This window comes from Alexandromys fortis, unplaced genomic scaffold, assembly GCF_014885135.2.
Source record: "Alexandromys fortis isolate MF-2015 unplaced genomic scaffold, M_Fortis_MF-2015_v1.1 scaffold_3, whole genome shotgun sequence".
Classification (NCBI taxonomy): Eukaryota; Metazoa; Chordata; class Mammalia; order Rodentia; family Cricetidae; genus Alexandromys; species Alexandromys fortis.
In genome coordinates, this window is record NW_026067909.1 from 7429674 (window position 1) to 7457193 (window position 27520).

Below are 27520 nucleotides of genomic sequence, written 5' to 3' on the forward strand. Positions count from 1 at the left end.
GCCAGCGTTCTGTGCCAGTGCTGTTGTGCCCTGTCCCAGCTGCCATGCCTTTGAAGTCTAAAGAGCCAAGGTTCTTGTGTGGGCTAATGTGACTGCTAGCTGCTAGTCCTTGGGCATTACAGATAGAGGAGATACCCAGTGGTGCTGCCTACCAGTCATTCTCTGCATGCAGCATAGCTGGGTGCTGGCTAGAGAAGTGGAAGGGCAAAAGTTCCATTCTGGGGAGCTGTCTGCCAAGTGACAGTGGGACACGGATGGTGCAGTCACAGCACTTCTAGGGACTCTGCACTTGTAAGAACTTGCTACCTAGGCCCAGTAGTGGTGGTGCAGGCCTTTAATCCCAGCACTGGGGCGGATCTCTATGAGTTCAAGGTCAGCCTGGTCTACAAAGCAAGTGCCAAGACAGGCTCCAAAGCTACAGAGAAACCTTGCCTCAAAAAAAAAAAAAAAAAAAATTAAAAATGGAGACTAGTACCTAAATTTACCCATAGCAGACAGGACCCTGCGCTATCAAAGTGATGGGGTCAGAGCTTTTTGACTCCAGTTTTGTGGCTCTTTTGAGGTGGCGATTAAGTAAAATGAGTGGGACTTTGGTGGCAGTTTGAAAATACTTTTGAAAGTTTTTGATGTTTGCAAAGCTTGTGGTCTGGCACAAAACTGCGTGCCACGACGTGAGCAGCATGACTCCTGGCTCTTGTGGCTGGGGGGCACTGTTGAGTGGCCCCTGTACCAAACGCTACCCTGGGAAGAGCACAGCCAAGAGTGACAGGTTGTAGCACTGTCACAGAGCAGAGGTTCAGTGGCCTGTCCAAATCCCACCATCACACTGATACTTTCAGATTATTAGGTGAACTGGGTGTCGTAAAGCATGCCTGTGCTTGAGAGCAGGAGGCAAAAGGCTCACAGTGAGTTTGATGCCAGCACGATATACAATGAAATCATGCCTCAAAAAGAGTCTGTGGAGGAGGGATAGAAAGGCTGGACATTGTGGCACAAACCTTTAATTCCAGCGCTCTGGGAGGCAAAGGCAGGCAGAAATCTATGAGGTTGAGGCCAGCCTGGGCTATATAGAGAGACCCAGTCTCAAAATCAACCCTTTTAAAGTTGTCTCTTTATCTCAGGCCAGCCTCAAACTCACTGTATAAACAAAGAATGACTGAACCCCCGGAGTGTCACCTCTGCTGGTTTATGTGGTGCTAGAGATCAAACCCAGGGCTTTGTGAATGCCAGGTGAGTACTCTGCCAGCTGAGTGAGCTTCATGCCCCCAGAGTTTCTGTTTGATCTTGCTGTTTCCTAAACTGGCTTGAACTTGTGATCCTTCCATCTCCAGGAAATGTTTTAAATACTTGGTTATTTTAGTGTGTGTGACTATATAGCATATACATGCCCAGTGCATGAGGAGATCAGAAGAGAAAATCCAGTCCCTAGAACTAGAGTTAAATAAGGTTGTGAACTACCACATGAATACTGGGAACCAAATCTAGGTCCTCTGCAAAAGTAGCAAGTTCTTTTAGAACTGCTGAGCCAATTCTCCAGCCTCATTATTTTTCTCTCCCAAGTAGGATTACAGACAGGTGCCACCACCACTGCCCAGTTTTAGAAATGCATTTTTTTTTGGTATTGTGTTTTGTTTGGAGACGGTGTCTCTCTACATAGTCCCGACTTGTTTTTATGTTTTACATTTTTTTGTTTTTGTTTTGAGACAGGATCTTTCTACATAATCCTGGCTGTCCTGAAATTCGCTATGTAGACCAGGCTGACCTCAAACTGCCTGCCTCTGTCTAGATTGCTGGATTAAAGGTGTGCACAACCACGCCCAGCAAAGATTCTGGTGGGGTTTTTTCTTCCTTTTTCCTTCTCCCCCTCCCACTCTTCCTCCTCTTTCTTTGTTTTTTTTTTTGTTTGTTTGTTTTTTGTTTGTTTGTTTTGTTTGTTTTTTAAGCAGGATTTCTCTGTGTAGCCCCGGCTATCCTAGAACTCCCTCTGTAAACCAGGCTGGCCTCAAACTCTGAGACCAGTCTGCCTCTTCCCCACCCCTCATGCAGGGCTTAAAAGCATGTACCACCACCAGCTGACTGATGGGCCTTTTTCTTCATTAAGTTTTATACAATACTGTATAGACTTTGGAGGCCCTCAGAGGAGTATGTTAAGGTTTTACCCTATTCCTGACCCTTGTAATTATTTCTCGAATGTGCCTTTGGTTTTTCAGACAAGCCAGTTTTATATGCTAGTAGCTCCACCTGTCACTTCACAGAACCTCTCCTTTCTCTCCACAGGAGCTCAAGCACACAGCTCTGACTGGAGGGCATGGACCCCGGAATCCACATTTCCATAAATGTTCTGACGCTGCTGGCCCAGGACCACCGTAAGTAAAAGGCACTGCTTACTTTGTTTGTTTTGCCGTGGAAGAATTAAACAGGTGTCAGGACACTCAGCTTCCCTGGTGTCAGCGCAGGCAGCGATGTCTCACTCAACCACACAGCTTTGGCTTGACTGGGCCTTAAATGTTTGTCTAGGTGCATTCTCTTTTTGCCTTCCAGTCTCTGTCTCTCACAATCTTGAGAGTTTTGAAGTGTACAGACAACTGTTTCATAGAACTCTCCTTAATTTAGACCTATTTTTATCTAATGATTAAATTGTAATTATGTATTTTAGGCAAAAGCCATAAAAACAAAAAACTTGATGTGGCCTCAGCATCAAACCAAGTTTCTTTACATAAAGCTACAATTCTGAGTAACTTATGGGAAAAAGACAACTTTTTAAAAAAAAACCTACGGGTGCTGGGTACATGGAGGTCAGAGACCAACTTGTAGGTGTCTGTTCTCCTGGCCCAGGAATAGAACTCATCAGGCTTAACACCAAGGCCCCTTTATCCACTAAACCATCCTGTCGGCCCCAGAATGTCTCTTCTTATCCCAGGGTAACATTGTTTGCCATTGGAAAGTCAGCAGTTCTGCCGTTTACCTAGTAATTTTCCATTCCCATCATCCTCTCCTTTCGTATTAACTTGGAATTCTGTTAAGAAGAATGATCCCATCTGACCAAACATGCATGAATTGAAAGGGTACCTGCTTTATGCTGTGGGCAAGAAAACACTGTTGTCATCTCACAACTCACGTGGCCCACAGGGTCCCAGTTTGGCAGCTGCGAGCCCTTCAGGATGGGCACACAGGTGTCTCGGACTTCAGTGGCTACTATCTGAGCTCTTCCTTTCTGGCAAGTCCCCCTAATTATTAACTTCCCTAGTGAGCCAGGCCTTTCTCTTTAGAGCATGACACTAAATGTACGGTCTACTGTTTAGTGTCCCTGTTTCTGTGTGCCCTGAGCAGAATCGGCTGGACTCACTTCATCTCTCAGACATCCAGTTAGATTCCACCATAGGCTTGAAGCAGCCTACTCCAGCCTGATTTGTGTGTGTGTGTGTGTGTGTGTGTGAGAGAGAGAGAGAGAGAGAGAGAGAGAGAGAGAGAGAGAGAGAGAGAGAGAGAGAGAGAGAGAGATNCCCTCTTCTGGCCTGCAGACAGAATATTGTATAATAAATAAATAAATAAATAAATAAATAAATAAATAAATAAATAAATATTAAAAAAATATCATTGCCACAATATAGAACTAAAAAGAAATCAGGAGTTTAGGTGCATAGCCAAAGCGGAAAAGTAACAATAAGAATTACTGGGTTGGGACTGTGGACAGTATCCTACAAAGGTTATTTGAGAAGTCAAATAATTGAATCAGAGCCCGAGTCTGACTAGGACTTCTGGCCAGTCTCAAGGGCCACCAGCCCAGCTGGGTTTTCAGTCATGGTCATACATGTCATACATGCATAAGCAAGTCATGTGATGAAATACCAAATGCACTGAGATGATGCCTGAGAAGTTGATGAGACTGGGGCTTTGAAAGTCATAAAGCACGTCCAGGGAGGTGACACGCTGGGCAGGTGGATGGAGCACCTGTAGACATGTTGCTTGTATTCTGTAGCCAGCTATGGTGTAACGACAGTTAACTCCAAGAGGGAATCTTCCTGACCTATGTGTCAGTAGCTTCCATGCCAGGATCACACATGTGCCTACATAATGAATCAGAAAGAACATGACTAATTCTCACCACAAACCAATGCAGGTTTATGATATTATGTATCCATGTTGCATTAAAGAATTTTTTTAAAAAGTGTGTTTCTTCTTCTTGCAGTGGTTTAGACCAGGAATGAACCCAAATTTGAATACTCTACTTTGTCTCTCTGTATCTTCTGTCAGTGCCTAATATCTGTGGTCTGTATTCTGTCTGTCTATCATTTGTCTACTGTGTGTATCTGATGTCTGCCATTTCATTTGGTTTTTGTTTTGTTTTACTTTTTTTTATGTTTTGGTTTTCACAACAGGGTTTTCCTCTGTGTAGCCCTGACTGTCCTGGAACTCACTCTGTAGCCCAGGCTGGCTTCAAACGCAGAGATCCGCCTGCTTCTGCCTCAGAGTTCTGGTATTAAAGTGTGTGCTTCCAACACCACCTGGCTGTCTGTAATTTCTAATAAAGAACTTTGCTAGGTATTTATTGAACAGCACAGAAAATGAGATGTGGCAAAAGAATGAGTAATTCTCTTTTTTACCAAACAGTTGAACAGAGTTTTACAAAAGAAGTTACTTTCCTGGTAGAATAGCACTCAAGCCCGCAGACAGAATGTTATCGACCTATAGCCGCCTGTCACTTCCAGCATTTATAGTGGATACTTGTTTTAAGATTGCTTTCAACCTAGTGGCTACTTACACGCACACACGCGCGCGCGCGCGCACACACACACACACACACACACAGAGGGAGAGAGAGAGAGAGAGAGAGAGAGAGAGAGAGAGAGAGATAGATATCTTGGTTATAGAAAAAAGTATTAGACAGTTGTGAGTCACCATGTGGATGCTGGGAACTGAACCTAGATTGTGTAGATCAGACAAATGTTCTTAACTGCTGAGCCATCTCTCAAGCCCCATACCCTTAACTCATTTACTCAGTATTTATACACAACCTAATTTCACAATGCATTCCCTTATAAGAAACAAACTTTGCTGAAGCAAGAAAACACCTATTTACTATTATGTCCTTGTAGAATCTAGTCCAGATACTACCTGCCTGCTACTGAACTCCTGCTTTTTGTCTTTCAGCCCCTACAGCATGCATTTGTTACTCTCTTACATTCAGTGAAGTTCCCTTGCGTGCTTATGTCTGTCTTCCCGACCTCCTACTCCTTCCTATCAGCCTACTCCACCTGCCACTCACTTCCTCCTATACCATCACATCTCGTTCACTTCTGGCTTGTTCACCTCAGATTTGGACACAAATGAGGAAATGTGCTAAACTGTCTTTGGCTCTTTCCACCTAAGGATGGTTTGAGCAGTAACGTGGGCTCAACTGCAGGTGGCATCATCAGAGCTAGAAGACCATCAGGATGTGTCAGCAGGGTGAGCTGGTCAGCATGCTTCCCAGCCATTGGCTTGCAGGTAAGGCTCTCCACTGGGCAGTTTTATTTCTTCCCAGCAGAGTCTGGGGTCCCCAACAGAAAGCAGCTGCCCACATTAAAACTTCATGGACCAAGGAATTAGGCTACATCACTTCTTCCTTGTCCTATCCATCAACTTGTTCAGAGGCCCAGGAGAGGGAACATACACACCCATCAGAAACTAGAGCAAACCTGCTTTAGAACTATCAGACTTCTATATCACTCAGCTTCAGCACCCTTTTAACAGTCGTTTTGCTTGTATTTTTCATGTTTTATTTGCTATGTCCCAGGAATAATAAATCAGTTCCTTCTATTTTAGCACCATGTTCCTTTGTGCTAGGGCTTCATGAACCAGCCTCTTTGTCCTACACAGGAACCTCTGAGAGTTAAATAGTTTCATATTCTTGTGCTTGTTTATTTTGAGTCTGTGTTAAGATAGCACTTTCCTATGCAGACCAGACTGTTGTGGAATATTACTGTAACTATGTGAAGATGTGTTCCATTTGTAATGCTGTATTTGTTTAACTATGTGAAGATGTCCTGCTTTTGTTTGTGCTGCATTTAATTTGTAAAGATTTGTAAATGTCTGTTTGTAAAGATGTTGTGTTTATGCCGCACTTGTAAAGATGTGTTGCTGTTTTACCTTGTCTACCTCAGGCACATGACTGGTCTAATAAAAAGCTGAGCAGTCGATAGCTAAACATTAGAGGGCTAGGTGGAGCTGGCAGAGATAATAAATAGGAGGCATCTCAAGGAGAGAGGGAGACACCAGGAGCCAGACAGGCACAGAGGATGCAGGAAAATAGGATAGTAGTAAGTCTCCATGTCATAATTTGGGGTCGAGGTCCAAGACTGCCTGCTACACAAGAAACAAAAGTGCTTATGTTGGGTTCTTGTTGTTTTCAGATCTTTGAAATATGCCATACACATGAAGATCAGATAAAGATTAGGTGTGAGATCTCCTAGAGCTGAAGTTATATGCCAATGCTTATAATAACCACCAAGCATCCCTCCAGCCTACCCTGTTTTAAGGTACTGCCCTCTAGGTCTTTTCCACAGCTGAAACCATTAGCACGTCTGCCATGTCATTCTACAGTATGTTAGCTCAAACCTTAAGGCCCTTGCAGTTCTACATCATGAACTGCATTAATTTGTGGCCAAAATCAGTTTTTCAAAACTACTGGATTTTACTACATTTTAAATTTGTTATTCAATAGCTGAGCAATAGTAGTTATTTTTAGATATATGGATGTTTTGCCAGCATGCATATCTGTACCACTTCTGTGTCTCGTGCATGAAGGGACTAGAGGAGGGAGTTACACGTGGCTGTGAACCACCCATGTGGGTGCTGGAAATGAAACCCAGGTTCTCAGGAAGAGCGGCCAGTGCTCTCAAACACAGAGCCATCTGCCCATCACCCAGGCAGTCATTTTTTTATATATTAGGCTTGGTGTGGTGGGACAGGCCAGATCCCAGAGGCAGAATGATTCTAGAGCCCCAGGCCAACCTAGACTACGTAGTAACTGTCTTACAAAACAAACATGCATACCCAGACTAGAAGCATAAGGGCTTGTGCGGCAAGGTATCTCACACCTTTAATCACAGCACTCAGGAGGCAGATCTCAAATTCAAAGCCGGGTTGGTCCACATAAAGAGTTCTAGAATACACAGAGAAATCCTATCTAAAAGAAAAAAGAAAGTTTTCACTATAGCCATTTGGAAATATATTTTGTCATTCTGCCTGAAGGCTGAAGCATGGAAAAGCTGGCCTTTTACAACTATGGGTTTTTAAAAAAAAAGAACAGTGGGAAGATGCTGCAGGAGAGATGGTTCAGTTTCCAGAATCCCTGTAGGGTGACTCACAACTGATTGACACCAGCTCCAGGGAAATCCAATGCCCTCTTCTGGCCTCAAAGGACACTGTACTCATATGCTAGTATACTATTTAAAATAAAAATAAAATATTCCAGAGCCAGGCATGACGCTGCATGCCTTCAATCCCAGCATTTAGGAGGCAGAGGCAGGCAGATCTCTGAGTTGCACGTCAGCCAGAGATACACAGTAAGACTGTTTCTAAAACGAAAGAAAATAGGATGCCATCCCACCATCTTTCTCCAGATGACAGGGACATGAACTATTTTGAATAATCATTTAAATATAAACAAAAGACCGTTAAAATGTTTCTTTTATTTTAACTCACCTGAGTCAAGTGTGGGACAATGAAACAAACACAACAGGATATATACAGCATGTCAAGGAGGCAGCCTTTAAAAACATGCTATAGAAAAGAGGAAGACTGGGAATATACCTGGATTAACAGAAGCACTGGCTACTGATTAACCCATATGCAAATCCAGTAATCTCCAAAGGATTTGGCAAAGATTTATTTTCATTTCCAGTCTTTTAAAGTAGACAGATTTGCTTACAATACAGCACACAAAATTTTAGTACAAACAATGGGATTTAAAATCAGCAGAATGATGAAGGTGCCTGCAACAAAACTGACCACCCAAGGCAGTGATGGCAGACAAGGAGGCTGGAATCATCCTACAAAGCAAGAAAGCGGGGAGGGAACAACTACCCAGTGGGCTTTGTGGGTAACCTTAGCTTCTACTTGCTACTTTATTCACATAGTAAGAGGTCTTTACAGATAACCCATACCCGTTTAATTAACCATGTAGCATTAAGGCCACAATATTCCTTTGGGACAAACCCTTTAATGATTTTAATTTCACTTACTCATTCTTTTGAAGTGTAAAGTGTCTTAACTGGATTACAATTACAGATCATTTTTAAGTACACCATTGCAACTATATTAAAATTATTCATACTATTTATATCTAATATTCAAAAAAAATTTACTAATAAATGCTACAATAGGCATCAGTCTTACATGCTTATTAATTGATCCCGTAGGTTTAATTATAGGTCATGATATTAGAGTCTATTCTGTCTCACTAAATCAGGAACACCGCATTTACAGAACAAATAAACACAAGTAGTGCAGACACCCAAGGATCATGCTAGCTCTTCAGTTATCTGTCACAGCTCTGACATGAATCCTCACTGTGTGAACAAAAGTCAGATCCATTCTTCCATCAAAAGGTGCTAGTGGAAGTTGTCAGACGCCTTCCAATGTAGATCCTAGACAGAAAAAAAAAAACAGCCATCAGGTCTCACACAATTCTCAGGTGGTTACAGCCTGTGGAAGGGAACTAGCCACCTTAAACTTAATTAAGTATGACTGTCTGTAATCTTTATCAAGTGTTTTAGTCATCAGATATGTATTTCAAATTGGTCTAATTTTTCTTAATTGCCATTAAAATTATATTTGTTTTTTCAATTATATTCTAATGGCACAAAAGACTGAAAAGTACAAAAAAAAAAAAGAAGAAGAAACTAATAGCAGTAATTGAAACTCAATGACAGAGCATCAATCTACCATACACAAGTTCCCAGGTGTAAACCCCATAACCACCCCCAAAAGTACAAAACCCCAAATGCTATCACTATAGAGCTTCGTAGTCCCTTCAGTGTGCAAAATGAGCTACACACCTGCACTCCAGGACAGGTGGCTTCTTCACCTCCAGTTAGTTCATTACCACTAACATCAAAGCCCAACCAAGGAATAAGTAATGAAGCCTCCCTTCTCTCTAGTCAAGTAGAGGGGGACTGAAAGTCTCTAAGAAAAGAGACAGAGGGCCGGGCGGTGGTGGCGCACACCTTTAATTCTAGCACTCGGGAGGCAGAGGCAGGAGGATCTCTGTGAGTTTGAGGCCAGCATAGTCTACAGAATGAGTTCCAGGACAGGCTCCAAAGCTACAGAGAAACTCTGTCTCGAAAAACAAAACAAAAAGAGAGAGAGAGAGAGAGTGGGACAGGAAAGAATTCCAGCTGGCCAGGTCTATGTGAAGTAGTGAGAAAAAAGACTGTGGGCAGTGAGCTATCTGGAACTAAGGAGGGTAGCTTTCATCTCAGAGGACTGACAGTTGCCAAGAGCGGTGGTACCAATAGTGGACAATTGCCAGGAGTGGGTAGGGTGGCACCATTAAGCTCTGAAACTGGGAAGGATGAAGGACAAACAGTAGGTAGGAGCTGAATGCAGAAATAATTTCCTGAAGAGAAACTCAGCTTAGGTTCTGAACTTGAAGATTACTAGGCCCTATCCACAGATCCTCCCCTTGGTGTTTCTGTTCTGTTTTTTTGAGATCAGGCCTCAGTAAGTAACCCTAGCTGACCTGGAATTCAGAAATCTCCTGCCTCTGCCTCTGCCTAAGTACTGCTTGCTAGTTCTAAGAAGAAAGTCCCAGGTGATGGGATGCACCTGATCATGAGACCAGGCGCTAGGACAGAACCACACATGGAGAAGGAAGGGATGAAGACAGGTAGGGTTCACCTCAGCAAACTCAAGAGAAACAAGTCTGTAGTGCAGTAGTTAAGGGTAGTGAAAACTGGGATTGATGTACCTATGAGACCCACAAACTCCCAAGGTCTCAAACATGAAACAGACCAGGTGCATTGAAACACATTAACACCTTTTTTGGGTGGTGGGGAGGTGGGGTGGGATAACCAGACAACAATGCCTAGAAGCCCACAGTAGCAGCCAGGCCATTCCAACAAATTGAAGCCATAAAACACACAATATAACTTCTTGTGAGATCACCCCCATGTGGGCAGGAGAGGGTAGGGGTAGACCTAAAGAAAGACTAAGGGCTAGTGATGTAACTCATTTGGTAGAGTGTTTGACCTCCATGTATGAAACCCTAGGTTCAACTCCAGGGCCAAAATGGTGTAGTGGCACACACCATTATCCCAGCACTCAGAAGGCAGACACAGGAAGAGCAAAGCCCAGTTTCATCCTTGTGAGGCCAGCTGAAAATACATGAGTCCCAGTTCCTAGTGTCCCCTTCATAAATTGCTGGGACCTAGAATCACCAAGTCCTACCCTGCTAGTACTCACAAAAAAAAAAAAAAAAAATCACTTACCCCAATCCAATGGCCAGCAGATGAGACAGCAGCAGAGATGGAAGAAAAACCTTCAGAAAGTCTGCTGAGAAAATGCCCCCTTTCTTCATAACACTTGTATTTCTCATGCTGAGAGTAGTTGTTCGCTTCGGATGTTTAAAAAGGAACTCCCTGGGGTGGAAAGAAACTACCAATCAGTGTGTCCTCTTGTCAAAGGAAGAGCTCATGATACTGAAAACACTTACTTGGGGGGGATATTTTCTGGCCGACTTGACCAATCCCATATCCAATCCGAGTTTTTCTTCAAGATGCTTTCAACCTCTCTTCTTCTCTCAATATAGTCTTCCTCAGACTAAGAAAAAGTAAATGATAAAGCAAGTGAGTGTCCTACATCCACATCAGAAATAAAGTAAGATCAACACAGTTCCCCATAGACTTTGACCTTGTTGAGGCTTTTCTTTATATAGGCTGTCAGTAGAAGGTATGGCCCAGATTAAAGGTGGATCTTCCCACCTCCAAAGATCCAGATTACAAGCTTATTATCTTCCAACCTCAAAGTGGGTTTTATAACCTCAAGTGTTTTATTAAGAAAAAAAATCCCTCCAAGCTATGCCTACTCATTTGGGTTTTGGTTAATTGCAGATTTGTTAAGTTGACAACCAAGAATAGCTATCACAAGCCCATTCCTTTTGCTGAACATACAATCATATCTCCTTATGTCATGCTTAACTTCCAAATGAACAGTAACTAGACCATAATTATACCCAACATGGTATTAACTGCAAATGCATTGCAAATTTAAATATTTAAGTAGTAATGTCCTTGAGGGACATTCTTAGTATCTCAAACTAAAACAATAATCATTGACATTCTCTTAACCGTTACATTACATGATAAATAAATCAAGTAATGGAAGCAAATACCTGTAAACACATTTTTAACAAAATATGACAGAAACACTCGTATCGATTATAATCTTCATTTCTAGAACTGGCCACATGGCCTTAGTAGCTGATATTTAAGAACTACCTTCCTCTACTACCCATTCTGTATTTCCTCCATCTTCATTGATGTGGGATGTCTCTCTGTATGCTGTGAATGTTTTAGTATTGGTGGTTAATAAAGAAGCTGAATTGGCCAATAGCCAGGAAGACTAGAGCCAGGAGGGAAATCCAATAGAGATACAGGGAGAAAAGGGGCAGAGTCAGAGAGATGTCGGAGAAGCAAGATATGCGTTAATAAGCCACAATCCTCGTGGTAAAATACAGAATGAAAATGTATTCATTTAAAATGTAAAGAGTGGTTAGTAATAAACTTGAGCCATCGGCCAAGCAGTTTGTAATTAATTTAAGCCTCTGAGTGGTTATTTGGGAATTGGTCGGCAGGAGAGGAACCTCCATTTACACCTCTCAGCAAGCACTTCAGTGAGTCTTGACTCTTTTCTTGGGGAAGTGACCCATAATTTCATTCCTGAAGAGTTTGTGCCCTCTGTCATCCTGCGTGGATTAGGTTATTGTTGTTTCCCACCGACTTTAATCACAAGACATGGAAGCATCAAGAGATGTCCTCACTCCATACATGTCTCTTACCACTATCATGGAGAAGCAATTCAATATTCCCCTGGTAATCTGGATTAGTTACCCCTCCCAACACTTTCTTAGCCTTGGAATTTTGCCTTTCTTGGCTTAATGGGATCACAAAATTAGCTTCCTTGGAATGTTTGCTGTGTCTCCTGGCAGAACTGCCCATCACCAACAACCACCAAAAAAAAAGTCACAGGACAGGAACAAGAAAGAAAAAATTCACTAGCGGTAATCATGAGTGGAACTATTCCATTTTCCACATCGTGATTCTTGGATCCAAGGGTCCTGGTTATGGAAGAATAGAATATGTACCATATTAAATTGGGCACTGATTTGAGGTATATACCACCTTCTAGAGGCTGCTGCCACCTAACTGGCCTTGTGTCGACAACAGCTTAGTCCATCTTTCTATCAGGCCAGCTGCTTCAGATGGTGGGGAACATGGTAATACTCATGATTCCATGATCATGGGCCGACTCTCTGGTGATATGGTTTTTTGGTCAGAAGCAATGCTGTGTGGAATACAGTGGATAAGGCATTCTATAAATCCACTGATGGTGGTTTTGGCAGAAGCATTACATACAAGAAAGGCAAAGCCACAACCAGAATAAATACCTACTCCAGTAAGGACAAAGCACTGATCTTTCCAAAAGTGGTTCTATGTAGTCAACGTGCCACTAGATCGCTGACTAGCCCCCCCCCCCCCCCGGGTCACAGTGCCATCCATATCTGGGGCTCAGTGTTAGTGTCTGCTGTTGGCAGAACTGGCGCTCAGCAGGAGCTGTACCCGGATCATCCTTGGAAAGTGGCAGTCCATGTTGTCAAGTCCACACTTAACCCTCATCTCTGCCACCTTGGCCTTTTTGTTCATAGGTCCATTGGGTAATGAATGAGACATTGGTAGGCTAACTCTCCATAGAATGGGGTTATCCTGTCTACTTGATTACTGAACACTTTCTCAGTTGAAGTCCCTTTTCAATAAGCATTTACTTGTATTTTCACCTCGTTTTCCCATTTGGAAAGATCATACTCCATACATACAGAGACCATACATTGCATACTCCTTCCTGAGATATCCTTTTCACCAATTTTCAAGTAATACTTTTGATCCAGTCAATCCAATGGCCACAGTCAATGAATTCAGTAAACAATAGCACATCTGGCCATTTCTCTTTCAAAACAAAATGTATGATCATGTATGCTCCCCAAAGTTCTGCCCACTATGAAGACTGCCCTTCTCAGGTGTGTCTTTCAGGGCTGTCTCAGAAAGTGGCTGTAATGTTGCAGCTGTCTACTGAGTCACTATTTTCCCTGACAGAGGTAAGGCAAAAGGCTTTCATTTAGCTTTCCAACCATAACAGCCCTCATATCACAAGTCGAGAAACCAGTGTAAGAATTCTGCCAACAGTTTACAACTGTAACTCCAGTTCCAGGGGATTTGATATCCACATTAAAGACATATATTTAAAAAAAAAAAAAAGGCATACATGCACACAAAACCCCAATGTGCACTAAATAAATAAAACTTAAAAAAAAATAATTCTACCAATTTCTAAGTATTTCCATCTCAGTTAAACATTCTTGGACTAGGTAAATAACCACAGGGTGAGTTCAGGGATCAGAGAACCTACCCTGAGTCAGACTTCAGCCAAAAATTAATTGCCTCCATAAACCCCTACTTTAACTGGCATGTTTTTTTGTTGTTGTTGTTGTTTTTTTAGGTCTCCTGGAATCAACATCAATTTGATCCTGCATCCTAGAATGTCTGATTGTTTCCTTACCCCAGTGTACAGTTTCCTAGTCTTGTCTCACTCAAGCCAAGGCATGCGTTCCTCCTTTACAGATACATCCATTTTGTCCAAGTCCCACTCAACTCTGTTAATGTAGCAGGTTTAGAGACTGGAGACATAGCCGAGTTAGCAAAGCACCTCCCTAGAAAGAATCCTGGGTGTTCCATTCCCAACAGCACATTAACAAGGTTCAGTGGCCTAGTCTACAGAATGAGCTCCAGGATAGCCAGGACTGTTTTACAGAGAAACCCTATTTCAAAAAAACAACACTATTCTGATGCCATGAGGACTTTGATAACAGCAGCAGAACCTATCCTAACAGAAGAAAATGAGAACAGGTGTGGCTAAGTAAGGGGAATATTATATATAAGAAGCTAGTTTAAAGGTGCTTTTGAGAAAAAGCAGACCACAACCAATTTCAGCTACACTTTTAAAATTAACAGCACAAAATGCTAATTAAGATGGTCTCCAAAATAGGAGATAGGAAATTTTCTCTTGCATTCTTAAAATTCTAGAACTGCATACTTAAGTAGGAATGGGGAGCTATTTCAAATAATAAAAAAATTTAAAAATATGACTGCTCCAAAAGTGGACATGCACTCAAGTGTATAGAAGGCTGGATGAATTCCAAAAGTCTTTGATGCCCAAAATGGGGCCAGACAGAGTTCTCTGGAGAAAGCCAAGGCTAGAGGTAAAGACAGTTTCTGGGAGTGGGACACTGATAAAAACTGGCAAAGGTGGAAACAACGCTTTTTAGTAGAGACCTTGCTTCCTAAGACAGCTGCTAAAATATTACAGAAGAAATTATTTATCTTTACCATATTAAATACCATGCACAAGGTATAGCACTACTAGATAAAATTGCACAAGATTCTACTGCCTCAAACTACTATACAGAAATGGTATGGATAAGAACACTCAACTTAAGCAATAATCCATCTACATGTCTCACCACAGTTCTGTGGCAGTTTGATTAAAATGGCCCCCAGGATGTGAGGGCGATCTGGCTGTGACACCTGTCACCCCATTGATCACCAGCTTTGATTCAGCTGATCTGGCTGGCTAGGCAGGTGTCCCACTGTATGTATGTCCCTCCTGAAGCTGTGTACTTGGTTGAAGAGAACAACAACCTTCCCCAAATACAGGAGAACCAGTCTTCAGGTAAGGTATATGAGTAGCTGCACTCCCCTACCTAAACCTCCAAACAAGCTCTCAAGAATGGTTAATCTGATCTTCCAAAGGACCCAAATTCAGTTCCAGCACTCAGACCAGGTGACTCACTGCTGCCCATAATTCCAGTTCTGGGGGAGGGGGGTCCAATACCCATGGCTTCTGGAAACCTGCCGTCATGTGCACATACCATACAGACACAGATACACACAATTTTAAATAATTTTAAAAAAATTATTAAAGCTGGATAGTGGTGGCACACACTCCCAGCACTCAGGAGGCAGTGGCAGAGGGAATTTCTTAGTTTAAGGCCAACCTGATATAGAGTGAGTTCCAGGACAGCCAGGGCTACACAGAGAAACCCTGCCTGGAGACAAACAAAATAACTCCACTGAAGGGTGGGGGAATAAAATGCTTACTGCACATGCATCAGGCCCTCAATTCAGATCGCCAACACCCGTGGTACACACCTTTAATCACAGCACTCAAAAGGCAGAGGCAGGTGGATTTATGAGTTTAAGATCAGCCTGATCTATATAGCAAGTTCCAGGATAGCCAGGATGAATAGGGAGTCTCTATTTTAAATAACCCAAAAAAATGGGGTTAAAAATGCTGTTGTTCATGCAGAGGTCCTGAGTCTGGTTCCCACCACCCACACCAGGCAGCTTATAACTGCCAGTAACTTCAGCTCAAGAGGATCTAATGTCCTCTTCTGAACTCCTTCAAATATGTGGCATTCTCATAGACACACATATATGCATAAATAAAAACTTAAAAGAACACAGATCCCCAGCACTAATGTAAAACGAGAGGCATGCTGGAACACTTCTGTGATCTCAGCCCTGGTAGGCAGAGGTAGGAGGATCACTAGGGCTCACTTGCCAGCTAGTCTAGTTAAATCGGTGAGCTCCATGTTCAATGAGAGACCCTTCCTCAAAACTAAGGGGGAGCAAAGGTAGGTGCGCGTGTGCATGCATGTGTGCATGCGTGAGATGTGTGTGTGTGTGCGTGTGTGTGTATGTATGTGTGTGTGTATGTGTGTGTACGTGATATGAAAACGTCACCAGGCTGATGATGTGCTGTACCGTATAGCATGCCCCTACTGCCTATGGCTTACCAGAGTGCTGTTTTTCTCTCCAAAGCTGTGAGTGTCTATTTCAGATCTGTTGGTATCTTGTGGTGTCTGGGAGCGAGGTGGGCTTGATTAGGAAGTGGACAAAACAGAGCAGCATGTTAATTCTGACATAAGAAGCATAAATCCCAAGCAAGACAACTGCCTCAGTAAGGGGGAGGGCTCTCCGCATGCCTCTTCACACTAATACCAGACCAGGGCCAAACTACTCCTCAGTCTTTTCAAGTGAGTATTCAGGAACCAGCTAGACAGTCTGAGGGAAGCTCCACCCTCCCACATAATCTGCTGCATAGCCCTCAGAAGCATCTGACCTTCGATCACTGACTCTCAACCACACACCTTGGATTCGTTCCCTAGTAGTGCTACCTAGGAACATAAGTCAGCTGGGGGACATGAACTTGATTCAGACTTGACATTCAAAGTGAACATTTTCAAAAAAAGGGGGCATATATTAAGGAACTTTGTTTTTTTGTGCCTAGGTTTAATTTGGTCCCGCCAGACTGAGCCCCAGATCACTCCCTCCCAGCAGATTCCAGGGTTCCTTCTTTCAGGACTGCTTCCGAGTTACTCCCAAATGTGGCCTTAGACCTAGAGCCCCACCTATAAAAGCATGCACAACTGTGATTATCCATCCACTAAGAACATCAACACTGCAAGAGACATCCTGCAAACCTACCTGTCACAGTGAGAACTCTTGGAGCTACTTCGTCCAGATTCATGCTGAGCATCCAGCAGTATTTTTTCCATGTCCCCATTATAAATAGAGACAGAGGCTGGAACACTGCTCCCGTTCCCATTGCTGAAGTGCAGTTCTACCCAGGAGCCTGAGACACAAAAAAGGGGGCAGTTAGAAAACTTCCCATTCAAAGGGCTTGATGTAGGCCTTTAGGCCCAGTACTGTGAGTTCAAGGCCAACAAGGTTTACAAAGACCTAATTTCCAAAACTAGATAGATAGATAGATAGATAGATAGATAGATAGATAGATAGATAGATGACAGAAAGACTTGCCCACTCTCGTTCCCAGGAAATACCAAGGGCAGCACATGATTAGAAATTACTCTAGTCCTACTTTGATGCCACATTAGACATTTGCATTTCTGGTCTGCTGGCCTCTCTTAGGACAGTGGGGAAAGTTCCTGAGGCTGAGACACTGCACTGTATCTTTTGCCCTTCCTTTATTCCGTGCAGGTGTTCTACAAACCTGTTGCTTTACCAGAGGCCAAGATGGGAGTCTTGTTTAGGTTGACAAAGCAAACTAGGCTTATAGTCATGAGTCAGCATGTCTTACTAAAGACTTGTTGTGGGATGTCCTGTATGTGCTGCCTTTATTGGTTGATGAATAAAGCTATTTTGGCCAATGGCTTAGCAGAGTAAAGCCAGGCATAAAATCCAAACAGATGTATAGAAAGAGTAGGCAGAGTCAAACAGACACCATGTAGCTGCCAAAGAAGAAAGATACCAGAACATTACCAGTAAGCCACAGCCTCATAGTGATACATAAATGAATATTAATGTGTTAATTTAAGATATAAGAAAGAGCTAGCTAAGAATACTCCTGAGCCATTGGACAAACAGTGTTATATTAAATATAGTTTCTGTGTGATTATTCAGGTCTGGGCCCCCGAGAAACCAAAGTAGTTTCGGTCTATACAAAAGACTATTTCCACATTTCAGAAACATATGGCCCCGAGGCTGTGAACTTCAGGTTGTCGGGCTTGATAGCAAGCACCCTTCCATCTCATTGGCCCCTGGTGCTTTCTGTGGTAGAAACTGACTGTATGTTTAATTATATGCCTCATTCTAGACCTAGGAAGATTTCTATATTTTCATTCATAGGTCCATTTGTTTACAGAAAATCCTTTGTTGAGCCATTAGAATGTCTCAGTGGGTAAAGGTGCCTACTGCATGAATACATGCATGTATACATTCAAAGGCAATAACAAAAAGAAAATCCTTTAATAAGAGGTAGGGTGGGCATGGTGGTCCATGACCTTAATTCCTACCATTCAGGAAGGCAGAGGTAAGAGGATCTCTGTGAGTTTAAGGCCAGCCTGGACTGAGAAATCTTATCTCAAAAAACACACACGTGGGCACAAAGACACACACACACACAAGGAAAGAAGGCGGGAGGGAAGGAAAGAAATGGAACCACTTATAATCACCTCAGAGTTGGGGATATAGATCAGAAATAGAGCTTATAAGAGGCCCTACTTTCCATCTCCAGTACCAAAAGGGAGGAGAGAGGAAAAGGCAAGAGGATCACTTTTAAGTTCTAGGCCAGCTTTGGCTACTGAGACTTTGTTTCTAAACCACACCACACACATCTCCAAAAAGAAAAAGGAACTATGCATGGTAGCACACCCAGTATAGATAGGACTTCAGAGTTCAGGGCCACCTTCAGCTCCCAGTTTAAGGAAGTCTTCGCCCTGTGCTACTTTTGACCTCTCTAAAACCAACAAAATCCCCCTTAAAAAGCTAGGCATGATGGGGTATACCTGCAATCCCAGAATTCAGAAGAAAGAAACAAAACTGTTGCAAGTTTGAGGACGGCCTGTTACAAAAAAGAACCAGTTCCAAGCCAGCTAAAGGTAGATAGCAAGTCTCAAAAGCAAAACACACATGTTCTTGGAAGCAAGAACAGCTATACAGCTTCTTAACACTCAGAAGTCTGGCCTGTGTACTTGTTGCAGAATGTGCCACATTAATCAGTGAAGAAAAAAAAACTGAAATAAACTGTGGGCTTACAGTTTATACCATCAACAGCCTCTCAGTAAGTTAACAAGTGATCATACAACAGAAACTAGAGAATAAACACAACTTTCCTCATTAGCCTCTCAGGTTGCCTCGTGGAGAAGCAGGCCTATCCCACATGAAGCACAATACCAGCTCAGAAAGGCAGTGTCCAGAGCCCCTCTGCGGCTGTACACAGGCAAGTCCCCACACTCCAGCTCCAGATACTCTAATGTCTTCTGCTGGCCTTCCTCCCTTCGCTGGCTAATGACACTCAGAAGCCAGGGGTGGTGGCTCATACATACGTAGAATCCCTGCAGTTAATGAGTCACTAAGGCACGAATGTTGCTCTGAGTTCAAAGCCAGCCTGGGTTACAGGGTAAGCTCCTAAACCTATCTACTGTGTACACTGCTGTGGTATAATGCTTATACACTGTAAAAATTTGTCACTCGTATTGGTTTAATAAAATGCTGGTTGGCCAGTAGCCAGACAGGAAGTATAAGGCAGGGCAAACAGACTACAAGAATTCTGAGAAAAGGTACCAAGCCACATGGCTAAACCTAGATAAGAATTATGGTTAATTTAAGTTGTAAAAGCTAGTTAGTAATAAGCCTGAGCAATCGGCTAGTTTATAATTAATATAAGCCCGTGTGTTTATTTGTGACTGAACAGTTGTGGGACTGTGTGGGACAGAAACGACTGTCTATAGGACATAGCAGCTTCAGGTATGGATAGTGTAGGCCAATCTAGTATTCAGAATCTGAGCCTATCCCAATTCATCTGATCACATTTATCCAGATCTTTTCTGGTATCTACTATAAACAGAAGGTTGAGGTTGTGTTATCTTCCACCTAGCACCATTCTGAATGGTAAATGTAGACTTTTTTCCCTGCACCAACTACCAATTTTCCAAAATCAGAGGAATGCTAGGATTCAATACTATTCTGACAGTATCTCCTAAAATTAGTAGCCAAAGTGGGAACCCACAAGGATGACACATATAAGACACTAGCCACAAGCAAAGTACAAGCTATCCATACTGCTGCTCAATCCATTACAAATTTAAAAACCAAAAACCAAAAGACAAACTCAGGGTTATCCACATCCCCCTCAGATTTCATATTTTGCTAGAGCTTACAACTCAAGAAAACACGTTGCTCAGTTTGTGATACAATTCACAAAGAGCCAAATGAAGCTCACACACAGGACAAGGAACACACCACCTTCCTGCTGCCCATTCCAAAACTCCATTTGTTCTGGTTCAAAGTTGGGATGTAGTGGCAGTTTCTTATATTTTTAACAGCCCAACCTCCAACTCCTTCCCCTCCCTGGTGGCCCTAAATTTTTACCCGCTGATAACTTCTAAGTGACCAAATTCTAGCCTAAGGCTAGTTATTCTGGGTCCCTCTTACAAAATGGACCTGAGTAACAGAATCAAACTCCTAGCTAAGATTAATTTCTTGTCCCTGTCAGTCCCAGCACTTGGGAGTACTAGGAGTTCCGGCCAAGCTGGTGTATAAAGTAAGACCTAGTTCAAAAATAAAAAAATAAAAACGAAAACCAGACACTTAGGAAATCCCACCAAGTTTAGGAGCTTGTGTCAGGAACTGAGCCAACAGCCAGATGTGTATATATTTACTACACAGGAGGCAACTGAAAATGCTGTCCTGAACTATACTGCTACAACAGTACACCATGGGCTTGGTGATTTATAAAGAAGTTATTTTTTACAGCTAGCAAGCCCAAGCTCCAGTCTATTGCAGTCTGTGAGTAAGCCAATTCCCCTCACAAGACCCTTCACCTGGGCTCATCACAGTGCAGCAGGGTCCTGGTCCTGCTGTCCTCATACTGGTAGCACTGGATTGTCGAAGAGACAGATTCATGTCATAGAGGGCTTTCAAAAATCATTAAGAGGCCCAGCACTTTTGAGGGGGAAAAAATTTCCGTTCAGAATGATCTGCTGCAAAAACCTAGGGTCCAAAAAGCTCTGTCTCCAGGAATGATTTACTAAGGAACGAGTTTTATCATTAACCTGTGGCTGGATAGGTAGTGTTAAGTCCTGGAAACAGCAAAGACGCTATTCATTTACACACATCCTGCAGTTATTTATCAGGGTGTTCCATCATTTTAACAAGAAAGGTGGGGGTATGCACCCTATAATCCTAATAGAACACTTGGAAGTTTAAGGCCAGCCTGGACTTCATGAGCGAGAAAAATAAATAAAATTTAAAGCAAAAGGTTTTGTAAAGGGAAAGAGCACAGGATTGCTTAACAAAAAAATTTCCTCAGTTAACACACAACTTATTCCATCAGAAAGACAGAAGCGCTGCTGGCCCCAAAACCCTCATTTCTGTTTTCCACCCCTCTCTCCCACTTCTGAGCTATACCAACAAGACACAGGTCAAGTACAACTTATATCTCCCTGAGTGTCTAGAACCGCTGGGAAGTGAACTCAAGTGCCCTAAGAAGCAGAATGTGTTTGTTTTTTTTTTTTTTGAGACAGGGTTTCTCTGCAGCTTTGGAGCCTGTCCTGGAACTAGCTCTAGTAGACCAGGCTAGCCTCGAACTCAGAGATCCGCCTGCCTCTGCCTCACAAATGCTGAAATTAAAGACATCACCACCACCACCCGGCTTATTTCCCCTTTCTTATGTGGGAATGAGTTCTGGCTCAAATAGTCTTTCTCTTTGAAGTTTTTTATTTATTTATGTATTTATTTTTGTTTTTCGAGACAGGGTTTCACTGTAGCTATTGAGCCTGTCCTGTAATTTTCTCTTGTAGACCAGGCTGTCCTCAAACTCACTGAGATCGCCTGCCTCTCTCTGCCTCCCAAGTGCAGAGATTAAAGGCTTGGGCCACCACTGCCCAGCAAAGCAAGTAACAACACCAAAAAAAAAAAAAAAAAATTGTGCTATTTTTGCTGCTATTTGTGTACCATACAAGTGACTGGTGCTCAGGGAAGCCTGAAGAGTGTATCAAATCCCTTGGAACTGAAGTTACAGGTGGCTGTGAATCAGTAAGTGCTCTTAACTACTGAGTCATCTTGTTAATCCCTCACTTGGTTCTGGGTACAGAATCTCATTATATAAACTAGGCTGACCACTGTGCTAGTTGGTTTTAATTTGTCAACTTAACACAACTTAGAAATAACTGGAAAAAGAGGGCTCTCTGAAGTATTTTATCTGAACTTGCAGGAGCTGGTTCTTTCCTTCTACCATGTGAGTTTCTAGGGACCAAACTCACACAGATCAACAGGCTTGGCAGCAAGCTCCTTTACCTGCTGAGCTATCTTGCCAACCCCATAGGAAGTAGATCTTACTGAGCAATTAGATCAGGTTGGCCTATGGGTTTATCCACGGAGCACCCTCTTGATTGTTAATCAATATAGGGAGATCCAGCCCCTAGTCAAGGGGTCCTGAACAGTTCAAAAGTCAGAAGACTAAATAGAAAGATAGCAAGCAGGCAACATGGGCGCACTCAATCCTCTCCACTCTTGAGTTGGTTCCCTCAACTTCCTCAATAATGGCCGTGTAAGCCAAATTAACCTTTCCTCTCCTAAAGTGTTTTTGTTTTTGTTTGTTTGTTTGTTTGTTTGTTTTTTGGTTTTTCGAGACAGGGTTTCTCTGTGGCTTTGGAGCCTGTCCTGGAACTAGCTCTGTAGACCAGGCTGGTCTCGAACTCACAGAGATCCGCCTGCCTCTGCCTCCCGAGGGCTGGGATTAAAGGCCTACGCCACCATCGCCCAGCCTCCTAAAGTGTTTTTGGTCAGAAGTGAAAGTAGGCCAGTCATCCAAGTTAGGATCCTCCTTGAGTGTAGTCCAGCTGATCTGAATACTTGAGAGTGCTTATTTAGACCTGGTGCTTTATGGCACCACACAAACGGTGTGTAGGCACATGCCTGCAATCCTCGTGCTCTAGATGCTGAGGAAGAATAAAATTTAAAGTCATCCTCGGTTACATACTAAGGTTCAATCAAGGCCAGCCTGGGATACATACCCATCTCAAAAACATTTTTAATAAAGAGGATATCTCTGCCTTAGTCAGGCATTGGGGTACTGAGATTAGAGGGTTGCTCTACCAACCTGTCTTCCAAGCTGCTTATACAACAATCCAGGGAGTCCCTACTATATCCCCAGGCAAACTTGTAGACTGTCAGTGCCTAAGGATACCTACAGCCAACAGAACCCTGTGTGAAGGGAATACAGGGTCCCTATTCTCAAAGCCACCCTACTTCCTGGGAGTGGCAGGAAGTGCTTTTTTTTCCATGAATTTCCAGAAGCTGAACCCAACTTGAAAACAGAGTTAGAGGTTCAAGCAAATATGCTGACAAGCTCAAGCAGGGACAACATCCAGCCAGATCTAGCAGTCCTCAGAGGAGCAGGCAGGCACACAGCTTCCAAACAGGAACATAATGCCAAAGGAGAATTGTGCGAGTGATATAGCATTCCAAGGGAGCACCAAGTCTGGGGGACGCAGCGCTCCCAAATCACACAGGGCTTCTCCAGACGTGGCTTCTGCTGTCAAGACTTAAGAATAATTCTGAACAGAATCTGCCCAGTATAAAATCCAGGCTACTGGCTTCCTTTTCTGTCACACACGCACGCTTTATTGACGGCGTCTTATATAGCCAGGCTCACTTTAAACTCATGATCTTCCTGCCTCCATCACCCTGGGATTACAGGCTGGCATCATGTCCAGTTAAACTCCTGGCTTCTAAGACTAGTGAACTTGCCTCTCTGCCTATTGCCAGGCTGTGCCTAAGGCATCCTGAGTCAGTCAGGTGCCTCCAGGTATCCCCCAGGTACTGAGCAGTCTGTGGCATGTCCTTAACTCAGGTAGTCACCCTTCTTCCCATTTAACCTCTGGCTCTCCCTGTGACAGATGTTCAGATAGAGCTAGGAGAAGCCCCTTCAGTCTAGCCATGTTTTCCTCTTTGTACAAGCCTGCCCGAGTTTGCCTGCAACCAGAGAATCACCTATCAGACCCAGCTGCAGACAAGGCATCTGAGTGAGGAGCTACAGGACTCTTTATAGTGGGCCTTTCAGGCAAGGGTAGCAAATAGGGCAAAGAAGTATCACAAAGCTTATCTCCCCTCCTGAAGGCCAGAAGTCATAAAAAGAAAAACAACAAAAAAGCCAGTCCTGTCTCTAAACACCTTTCAATAAGATTGACCAGAGGTTAAAAGGGAACAGAACCAATCAGGGCTGTGGGTAACACCTTCAAGAAAACTGGTCCCAGAGGTTGCTAAGGGGAATATTTGCTGTCCCACCTACCAACAAGGCTTGCACAGCTCTCAGCCTCAGAAGTAAACAAGAAGCAAGCAGAACACGCAGGCAGAGGAGCTCTGACTCCAAGCTGGGATTCACATTTCATAGGGCAGCTGAGATGCGCCATGTGACTCAAGTGACCCCTCCTACCCTGAACCAGACGGTGAGCCAGTGCTGAGCTGCACGTACACCCCAAACAATGGCCCAAATCCTTAGCGTGAGTTTCCACACGGTAACCATCTTTTTATAGAATAAGCAAAGCAGAAAAACAAAAATCATCTTAACCCTCGAAATGACAAATGACAACCTCACGTTGCCAACGAATGACTCAGCAGTCGGAATAAAGTGTATGTCAAGTTGGTAACTGAGACCTCAGAGTACCCAGAAACTTCCAGAGATGGAATCTAAGTAACAGTGTTAGAAATAAAATCTCAATAACTATAAAAACAACTTTACAGCAAACATTATAAAACATCCCTTGATTTCATTTTACGAGAAAGAATAAAAAAGCTTCTTAAGTCTGTCAAAGGAGAAACTGCAACTGTTTGACGGTAAGGAGTAGAACCTGAATTACAAGGTTTTTTCTAATGGGGCTGTAATTTTAAAATACAGACTCTGTAATGTATTAGTCTGGTTAAATTCTGCTTGTTCAGAATAATAAATAAATGCAGCTCACTAAATCTTAATACAAGCTTTTAAGAAATTTAATAAATTTCTTAAGAATGTTAAGAAATAACATAGCCCACCGCAGTGCTGTACCATTTTGATTCCAGCACTCCAGGAAACAGAGGTGAGTAAATCTAGGAGTTCAAGCAGCTTTGCCTACACAAGTTCTAGGACAGCCAGAGCTACACAGAGAAAACATGTCTCGAAAGTCCAAAAACAAGACAAATCTTCACACTACCTTGGGCATATGCCTTTAACGGCAGCACTGGTGCGGCAGAGGCAGGCAGAGTTCTGGGAGTTCGGGACTAGTGAGACCCTGTGTCAGAAAGAACACCCCCTTTAAAGGCTGAGGTGGCCCTCTGTTTATTTACAAGCTCATTTTACTCAGTGAACTCTTGCTTCAGAGAATACAAAGGTCAACAGGATCCTCCTCCAGTTCTTGGGTCCTTAGAAGAAAAGGCTGAGCACTTAACTCAGCCCCACCAGGTGGCTCTCAGAAAGGTTTGATGGCACACACCACCCAGGGTGGCCTCACAAAACTAGTACCTGTCTTTTTGGTGCTAATAGCCTGTAAAGGCTGCATGCAAAAAAAGCCTTTTTGTTGTTTGTGAGACAAGGTCTGGCCACACACCTCTAACTAGCCCAGCATTGCTAACCTTGAACTTGTCAAGGCTCAGCTTCCCCTGCTCCCCCAGACAAGATTTTAGGTGTGTCACCACACCCAGCCTAGCTTCCACCTTAACCAACAAATCACTTCATTGCTAACAGTGAGCCTACTGAGCTGAATAAGCACTTTACCCCACTTTTGTGCTGTTTGTAGCTCTCTTCCACACTGAGCTGCACAGCTCCTCTCCCCTCTGGCTTTCTCTGTGTAGCCCTGGCTGTCCTGGAACTCTGTAAACCAGGCTGGTCTCAAACTCAGAGATCCTCCTGCCTCTACCATCCTGAGTTGAGGTTAAAGGCATGGGCCACTTCTGTCCAGCCATTGTAACATTTCTTAAAGATAACAATCTTTTTGTTTTTTTGAGACAGGGTTTCTCTGTAGCTTTAGGAACTAGCTCTTGTAGACCAGGCTGGCCTTCAACTCAGAGATCCACCTGTCTCGGCCTCCCTAGCAGGCATTAAAGGTGTACGCCAGCCACCACCACCCAGCTATTCCAACATTTCTTAAAGATAATCTTTTGACTCTAAGAGATGACAGTGGTCCAAAGCCTTACATCCTCCCTCCTCTTCCATTAGAAAGAGCTGACAAAACAAGCCAGAGGTAAGGACGGGGCTGTAAATTCCAGCTACTCCAGAGGCCGAGGCAGAAGGATTCCAAGTTCAAAGCGACTATGTCTTCAAGCATAAAAAGATAGCAGGTAGTGTTCCTCGGTGGCTGAGCCCTCACCTCGCACCAGGGTCATAAATACTAATGAGTTCAATCAAAGCACTGAAAAGTCAACCTGCAACCTCTGGCTCACTTCAACAGTGTTGAGCCAGGCGTGGGGGAAGTGCAAGCAAGGCCTGTACTGAGCTATTCAGGATCGCGGGGAGTTCGAGGCTGACCTAAAGAGACGGCGAAGCCCAGAACTCTAACAGCGTGAACAGACCACGAAAGGTTCAGCCCGGCCTGACTATAAAAGGGACTGTCTGTAAGATGCATCGCGGCCTCCACGCACGACTCCCCGGCCCACGACCCGGCCACCCCCGCGACACCCCCCTCGGTCCACAGCCTCACCCTGCAGGTTCTCCTCCCCGCTCTGCGACATGGTGGCTCGGCAGAAGAACCCAAGAGCAACTGCGGCAGGCCTCAGCGGCGGTCACCGAGAGATGGAGAGCCGCCCGCCGCCTGCACTGCTCTGAGGCCAGGCGACAGGGGGCTGAGGGACAAGGGGCGGGGCGGGGCGCGACGCACGCGGCGGCGGCGCCCATTGGCTAGGGGGCGGGGCCTGCAGGTGGAGGAGGAACGCGGGGCGCGTGCGGCACGTGTGGCGCGTGCGCGGGGCGGAGCCTGGGTGGGACGTGGGCGGGGCCCGGGGTAGGAGTGCGCTGAAGGGCGGCCTCCTTTAAGCATTTGGACCGGAGGGGGCTGGGGGCGGGGCCTGAGGTTATTGTCACTGGAACCAGATTTGCGCCGGTCTGGGTGAGGCTAGGGGCGAGACTGTGGCCGAGCGTTGGGACTCCGAGGTGCAAGCTTTGCAGGGGCGCTAAGGGAGGGGCCTGAAGCCAGGCTAATGTAGGCATGGCAGGGCGGACCCTGAGGAAGGCGTGGCATGGAGGACCTGCTACCAGGCTCTGGAGCTGCTGGCACGGGCTTGTGGAGCCTGCCCCTCCTGTCCGCGGTTGACCCACTCTGTGCCCCTAGCTCCAGAATCTGCGGGTGCCAGCCACGGGAGCACGCGATGGTTTCACTGTCTCTGTGCCCGTTTACAGATAGGGTTTTTGGCTGAATTAAAAAAGAAAAGTCTGGAGTGGTTGTGCATGCCTGTAGTTCTGGGTCAGGCTGGGCTGTCTAAAATAAAGCAAAACAAAAGTTGCCAGCATTCTGCTGCAGCAACAATGGCGAGTTGGAGAAGAACAGGGCATTTTTGGATGGAATTGGAAGGACAGTGCTTAGACTCTGCCTTGTCCCTGTACCCTACCCAGTAACGCTGTTCTTGGAGGTTGGAATTCCCTCTTGATACAGTTCTGGGATAGAGAAGAGGAATTCGAACCTTCGGAGAAGCTGTCTTAGCAGCAATGGGTCAGA

General features: G+C 44.0%; 1 protein-coding gene and 1 long non-coding RNA gene across 2 annotated transcripts; one reads left to right on the forward strand and one right to left on the reverse strand.

Moving 5' to 3' along the window:
* The first annotated feature begins 1707 nt into the window (after positions 1-1707).
* Positions 1708-7520, forward strand: LOC126498485 (uncharacterized). Its single transcript, XR_007590837.1, has 3 exons — positions 1708-1832; positions 2278-2366; positions 5371-7520. It is a non-coding gene; the product is annotated as an uncharacterized lncRNA (long non-coding RNA).
* A 133-nt stretch (positions 7521-7653) lies between these two features.
* Positions 7654-26663, reverse strand: Bnip3 (BCL2 interacting protein 3). The gene is made up of 6 exons (XM_050137179.1): positions 26510-26663; positions 16803-16950; positions 16112-16193; positions 10697-10803; positions 10473-10622; positions 7654-8630 (listed from the first exon to the last, which is right to left on the reverse strand). Exons 1-6 carry the CDS (start codon positions 26538-26540, stop codon positions 8585-8587), a joined length of 564 nt encoding a protein of 187 aa, XP_049993136.1. The 5' UTR covers positions 26541-26663; the 3' UTR covers positions 7654-8584.
* Between the last annotated feature and the right edge of the window lie 857 nt (positions 26664-27520).

Coding starts and splice junctions, on each gene's coding strand:
- Bnip3 (XM_050137179.1), bottom strand. CDS start 26,540: ATGTCGCAGAGCGGGGAGGAGAACCTGCAGG. Junction 16,951..26,509: donor CGGGGAGGAGAACCTGCAGG/GTGAGGCTGTGG, acceptor TTTGTGTCTCAG/GCTCCTGGGTAGAACTGCAC. Junction 16,194..16,802: donor AAGAGTTCTCACTGTGACAG/GTAGGTTTGCAG, acceptor TTCCTAATCAAG/CCCACCTCGCTCCCAGACAC.